Source organism: Helobdella robusta (assembly GCF_000326865.2).
Source record: "Helobdella robusta unplaced genomic scaffold HELROscaffold_9, whole genome shotgun sequence".
In the NCBI taxonomy this organism is placed as follows: Eukaryota; Metazoa; Annelida; class Clitellata; order Rhynchobdellida; family Glossiphoniidae; genus Helobdella; species Helobdella robusta.
Genome location: NW_008705512.1, coordinates 5,124,565 through 5,131,971, shown reverse-complemented (window position 1 = coordinate 5,131,971; position 7,407 = coordinate 5,124,565). Strand labels below are relative to the sequence as shown.

At 35.5% G+C, this 7,407-nt stretch overlaps 1 protein-coding gene across 1 annotated transcript in view; it reads left to right on the top strand.

The window, feature by feature from the left end:
* Positions 1-7,407, top strand: part of HELRODRAFT_166445 (hypothetical protein) — a gene marked incomplete at both ends in the record, with an annotated part of 11,606 nt that overhangs the window by 2,812 nt on the left and 1,387 nt on the right. The window contains 8 exons of the mRNA XM_009033366.1: positions 382-630; positions 784-1,023; positions 1,248-1,455; positions 1,796-1,897; positions 2,473-2,753; positions 5,616-5,654; positions 5,858-6,029; positions 6,323-6,561. Of these exons, the coding sequence (XP_009031614.1) occupies positions 382-630; positions 784-1,023; positions 1,248-1,455; positions 1,796-1,897; positions 2,473-2,753; positions 5,616-5,654; positions 5,858-6,029; positions 6,323-6,561 (1,530 nt within the window). The remainder of the gene's footprint in view (positions 1-381; positions 631-783; positions 1,024-1,247; positions 1,456-1,795; positions 1,898-2,472; positions 2,754-5,615; positions 5,655-5,857; positions 6,030-6,322; positions 6,562-7,407) is intronic.

Sequence of the window (7,407 nt, the reverse complement as noted above, 5' to 3'; positions counted from 1 at the left end):
TGTCCCCCTGGCTCTGAGGGTAGAAGTGTAATTTTTCGCACTGCCATTGCACGCTTACTTGGTTCGAAAGCTTGCTTTGCAAATTTTCAAAGACAGACAAATAGTTTCATCCAGATAGGTGAGTAGTGTAGGGTTAGGGTTAGGATATATAGGAAATCCTTAGTCCTCAGTTTGCTAGGCTGGCTGTGAAACAATGAACAACGAAAATTTCACTATCATTTCTACTCCTATCATCATCATAATCATCATTACCATTTTATCATCATCACTACCATCACAACATCATCATCACCACTACCACCACAACATCATCACCACCACTACCACCACAACATCATCATCACCACTACCACCACAACATCATCATCACCACTACTGCAGCTCAGTTTGAGATGACGAGTGGCACGAAGCGTCGCCACGAGTTCTGCACATACGACTTCTACAGCACGAGAAACTCGAAAGCTGGAAAGTTTTATTCGCCCGGATACCCCCAGCCCTACCGAATAAATTATAACTGCTCCTACGTCTTCCACGCACTTGACAAGGAAAGAATCCTAATTAAGTTCGCTTTTATACGGCTGCTGAGGTCGTCGCTGACGTCATCATCACATTTGGCGTCGTGCGATGGCGGTGATTATCTTATGGTATTAAACGGAAGTAGTAGTAGCAGCAGCAGCAGCAGCAGTAGCAGCAGCAGTAGTAAAAGTAATAGTGGTAGTAGCAGCAGCAGCGGTGGTAGTAGTATTAGTGATAGCAGCGGAACAACATCCGCTTTGATATTAGGTGTCTTTTGTGGCTTAGAAGGAGAACGGAAAACTGTGACGTCACTGAGCGAGAAAATGGTTGTTGTGCTCATTTCCGCCGGAAGTAGTAACAAACATGGCGAGAAAAGTGGCGGCGGCAAATATTGGGTTACGGGCGGCGATGATGGTGATGGTGGTGATTTTGGTGGCGAGGGGTTTGAGATTACATACCAGTTTATCAATGAAGATGATGCTGTACTACTGCATGATGCCCAGTCAAGTATGTCACTGTTGTTGTTACTGTTGTTGTTGCTATTAATGTTGTTGCTGTTGTTGTTGTTGTTGTTGCTATTGATGTTGTTGCTGTTGTTGTTGTTTTTGTTGTTGCTGTTGCTGTTGGGGTTGTTCTAGAAAATGTCCATTTCCTAGCTGTAACTTGCTGCAGTGAAATTCTTATGATCTTACATCACTTGCGAACATTCCCATTCCAAAACGCATCCACAGACCACCACAGAACGGAAAACCTACTTAGCAATATTTCATCATCGTCGTCGTCATCACCATCACAATGGTCATCATCATCACCACCGTCGTCGTCATCATCATCATCATCGTCGGGCTGTACGCGCGAATATTTAAGCGTCCAGAGCAAGAGCGGAAGTGTCTTGTCGCCATCTTATCCGTCGTCTAGTGTTGCCAACTTAACCTGCAGGTAACATGTCACGTGACTAAGATGATGAGGAGGATGATGATGATGATGATGACGATGATGACGATGGTGACGATGATGGTGACGATGATGGCGACGATGATGGCGATGATGATGTTGATGATGATGGTGATGATGGTGATGATGTTAATGATGATGATGATGATGGTGATGATGTTGATGATGACGATGGTGATGATTGAGTTTTTGTTACTTTTCATTTTCGTGGCAATATTTGCAACGATGCTGATGTTCTTTTAACATCATCATCACAACCATCATCATCATTATCACCGCCACAACCATCATCATCATTATCACCACCACAACCATCATCATCTAGATACATATTCAGAGGACACGGAAATGAAAGAGTCCAAATACTTCTAGAAGAATTTCACGGAATAATGGGTAACAGCATCAACAACAACAACCAACACAACAAGTCCGTATACATAATATATACATATATAACATTCATATATTTTTTCTTTCTTTCTCTCTCTCTCTCTCTTTCTCTCTCTTTCCGTCAAAATTTTTAGTTAACTTTAGTTAAAATAAAAGAATGGCCGAATTGATGTGACTGATGAAGATGATGTTGGAGACTATGCGATTTGGGACGAATAACAATAATAATAACTGTTACTATTTTTATTATTATTATTATTGTTATTATTATTATTATTGTTATTATTATTATTATTATTAATATTATTGTTATTATTATTATTATTATCGCTAAGTTATCTTCAAAGGACAAAAACCGCAGTCTGAAGATCGAGCGAGCCCAACTCAGCCAATCATTCAATCAATCATTCCGAGAAATAATAAAAACAAAAATAAACAACAACAACAACAGCAACAACGACAACTCCTACAAATTGCATTAATAAAAACACCGACAACAACAGATCATAAACAACAACAAAAAACATCAAAACAAAACATCAACAACAACACATAAACAACAAAAGAACCTCAGCAACAACAAAAACACCAACAACAAAACATAAACAACAGCGAATGCTCCGAACGGGACGACCGCCTATTGGTCACAAGTTTCATTTCCGGCCACCATCGACCAGTCAGCGTTCTCTGCGCTGGCAGTCACGTGACCAGCAAGTCACTTCCTATCATGAGCAGCGACAACCAATTAGAGCTCATCTACATTACTACTTCCGCCGAAAACAAAATGGCCGCTGATGGCAGTAGTAATAGTAGTAATAGTGGTGCTAGTAGTAGTAGTAATAGGGGTAGTGGTACTGGCAGACGATTCAAAGTCAATTACTCATTTGTGACAGGTTTGTTTGGAAAAATGTTTTCCACATTTTTTAGAAGTTATTTTCAAGTTACTTGTATTAATATTAATACTAAAAATTTACGGATTTTACTTCTATTACGAAATTACCTGCTGGGTAGAACTTGTTGTCATAATGAAAATAATAATAGTAGTAATAGAAGTAGTAGTAGTAGTAGTAGTAGTAGCAGTAGTAGTAGTAGTAGTAGTAGTAGTAGTAGTAGTAGTAGTAGTCGTAGTAGTAGTAGTAAGTAAGTAGTTATTGTTGTTGCAGTAGTAGTAATTAAATTGTATTTCTGACAACCCTAGTGTGCGCTATTTTTAATAGTCATCCTTCCATATTGTCGCTCAGCATTCGAAATATTATTTATTCTTTGCTATTTCCACGTTCAATTGTTCTTTGGTTGTGTTATTGTTGTTTGCGTTTGTTACTTTTTGTTCTATGTTTTTTTTAAGGTGTTGAGTCAGCTGTTATTTCTTTGTTATGTCGGTGTATTCGCTAGTTTTTTGCTTGTTTGCCTGGGCTAATTTGTTATTGTTGATGTTGTTTAATTAGTTCTTTGTTATTTGATTAAGATAATTGTATACATGGTTTTTGTATTTATTTATCTGTCTATGCTTCTTAATGTTTATTAATCTTTGTTGGCATTCCTGCTTATTTTTGTTTCTGCTTATTGGTTCTCTTTCTATATTGTCTACTTTTTGGATTTTTGTTTGGTATATTTTTGTTGTTGTGTTATAATTATTATAATAATATTATATTATAATATATTATACTATTATTCATTATTAGTTTTTTTTATTTTCTTCAATTCAATTAATCAAAAAAAAAAAATTTTTTCAAACGCAATTAATCAACTATCGAATTTCTCATGTTCTTTGTCATTAAGTGCTGTTAAAAAGATTACCATTGTTATTGTTATTGCTATTATTTTTATTATTAATATTAATATTATTATTATTGTTGTTGTTGTTGTTATTGTCTTTGTTTTTGTTTCTATTATTATTCCATGCGACTCCGTCATTTTTATATCTATGTTTGCCACGTCACTATGAGTTATTGTCATTTAATTGTCTATGGATCGTGATGACGACGACGACGACGATGATGATGATGATGGCGATAATGATGATGACGATGATGGTGATGACGATGATGATGACCATAGAGTTTTCTTTTGAAATTTTTTTGATAAATAAATAACCAAAAAAACTATATTAAAAAATATATGGAAAGTCCAAAAATTCAAAAAAAAAACAAAGAACAAAAAGTAGTATGCATCAACGGTTTTTTTTCTGTAACCATCTTTAACACACAGGTGGTGATAATGGGAGAAAATTTTGATGAAAAATAAAAATGCAAACAATAAAAAATGGCAAAGAAATTTTGTTTTCATAAATGCTCATAAATATACTAGAATTTTCTAATCATTGTGTAATTTATTGTTATCCTCTATTGTTATTGTTTCTGTTGTTGTTATTTAAAAATGTTGTTGATGACGATGATGATGACGTCAACTGCTTATGTTCTTTGTTTAATTTTTCATCCTTGTCTATTTTTGTTCAGAATTTTTTTTTTCAAATAAATTTCTTATCTATTGTTCAATTATTTTCCATGATTTTTTTTCTAATTTTGATCTTTGATTATTTTTAAGACTATGTTTTTCTTTTTCTTTTAGTTATATTTTGTGTTATTCTTTTTTTTCATTCCTCCCTTCGTGAACGATAAATAACTCGTCACTGCATCTGAAGCAAAGATATTACAGTCTGCGGATGCAAATATTTTATTATCTATGGTGCTATTAATCGAACGTTACTATGGATATGTAATATTTTTATATCTATGTTTTTTGTATTGTTGTTGTTGTTGTTGTTGTTGTTGTCATTGATCTCTTTGGTGACAGTAATAATAATAAAATAATACGAAAAATAAAAACAACAACAAAATATGACGTCATGTAAGCATCGGCAATAATAACAACAACATTAACAACGTTAACATCAGTAGCAACAACATCAACAACAACATAAACAACATCAACAACAAACATATCAATAACTACTCAGCCAAACTGCCGGACAAGTGAGAATTAGGCAGAAATTATGGAGACATAAAAGCGACATAACCATCTGGACGGCCAGTCAAAGATTAAAAATAAGCAAAGATAACGATCTTATCTCTGCCGCTGTGTTGTTGTTGTGTGCGTGTGTGGTTGCGCGTGCGTGTGCTGGGAGTAAATGATTTTTGAAGATTTTGCTGTTGTTGTTGTGGTCGTAGTTGATGTTGTTGTTGCTGATTTTCAAGGGTTTTTTATTCTAGGAAAATTTCCTTCAATTACTTTTTCATTGCTAATAATATGTAAGAATAGTTGTAGCAGTAGCGCCAGTAGTAGTTGTAGTAGTAGCAGTAGTACCAACAGCAGCAGCAGCAGCAGTAGCTGTAATAGCAGCTGTAGTAGTTGTAGTAAAAGTAGTAGTCATAGTAGTAGTATTTGTTGTTTTTTTATTAAGCTTTTAAGTAATCGGCTTATTATTTTGAATAAATTGATCGTTTTAAAGAAACTTCATCATCATCAGCAGTTGCAGCAACAACAAAAACAAGATCTCCATCATTATCATCATCATCATCGTTATCAACAACAACAACATCAACAACAACTACAACCGAAACAAAATTAAACACATTGCAAAAAAACATGAATAGCTCTTTTAATCGAGCTTCTCTTGCAATATTAAAACATTAATTTGTTCAATAACAACAGCAACAACAAAAAAAACAACAATAACAACAATCATAATAATAACAAACAACAACAATAATATTAAAAATAACTTATTATTATTATTTATGTTGTAATTTTTACAGATTTTGGGATAAAAACTGGCGTTCAGGATGTTAATAAAGGTTGATGTTGTTGTTGATGATGTTGTTGTTGATGTTGTTGATGATGTTGTTGTTGTTGATGTTGTCGATGTTACACACACACACCCCACACACACATACACACACACAAACACACACACCACACACACAAACACACACACACCATACACACAAACACACACACGCAAACAAACTTAAACAAGCAAAAACCTATAAAAACGAAGGTTGCGATTTTAAATTTCCTTCCCGCCTCAATAAAAACGGCTCCCTCTCGTCCCCAAACCACCCCGGCCACTACCCCCGCAACGTGCACTGCACCTACACATTCGCCGGCCTTGATGACGAACGGGTCGAGATCAGATTCCACCATTTCCACATTGAAGGCGTAGCCCCGAGGTTTGTTAGGGGGTCATTGTTAGGGGGTCATTATAGGGTGGAGTGATCGTTTTGGAGAGGTCGTTCTGGGGGTCATTATTGGGGGGATGCTTTTTGGTTTTTTGTTGACGGGTGGTTGTTTTGTGTGGTCGCCCTCTGAATATCATGGCTGCTAGCGTTGTTTTTTCGTCACGTATTCATAATTATTATCACTTATTTACATAAATAATTATAATTATGCTCATTTTTATCGTCGTTATTATTATAATTATAATTATAGTTATTATTATTATTATTATTATTGTCCGCAACAGCTGTCTGGCCGATACTCAGAGCGACTACTTGGAGCTGCAGTTTTCGCCAACGCCACCGATCGACGACGATGACGCCGGAAGCGGAAGTAGGTACTGCGGCAAGGGCTTGCCACTTACTTCCGGGAACAGCAGTGCCCTCTTCTCCGAAGGCCCCTACCTGCTGATGACGTTCATAAGTAACGACGTTTACGATGCCACGGGTTTTTCCGCCAGTTACTATTTTTGGAAGAAGAGGAAAGGTTGTTGCTGGCTGGCTGTTTGTATATTTAACACACACGCACAAACACATACACACGAACGCACGCACACACACACACACACACACACACACACGTAAATACACAATAAACCAAAGCGAAACATTGAAATGAGAATGATTGAATGAATGGGAAAATAATGAGAAAAATGACAGTGGTTTGTAATATGTAAAAAATGGATCGTTTCAACGTCCATATATAAAACTTCGTAGAATGCAATTGAAAAATAAGATCGTATAAATGTCTGTATGTTTGTGCGTGTGTGTGTGTGTAGTCTTTGTAAATACGTGTGTATGTATGTGTGTGTGTGTGTGTGTGTGTGCAAGTATGTGCATTTGTTTGTATGTACGTGTTCGTATGCCTGTTTGTAATGTATGTATTTAAATGTATCTACGCATATACATCTATATATACATACATACAAACATTCATACATACATACATACATACATACATACATACATACATACATACATACATACATACATACATACATACATACATACATACATACATACATACATACATACATACATACATACATACATACATACATACATACATACATACATACATACATACATACATACATACATACATACATACATATATACAAACACACATACAAACAAACATACGTACACACCAACATACGTAAAAACTTTGAAACATAAACATGGTCAAGTAATCAATCTAGTTAATAGTGCATAAAGCCTTGCCGGTCTGTAGCTATTGAACCACGGATTCATTCTATACTTCATAAATACTTGTTATCATACACGCCAATATACCATATTCTATGTATGTATGTATGTGTGTGTGTGTGTG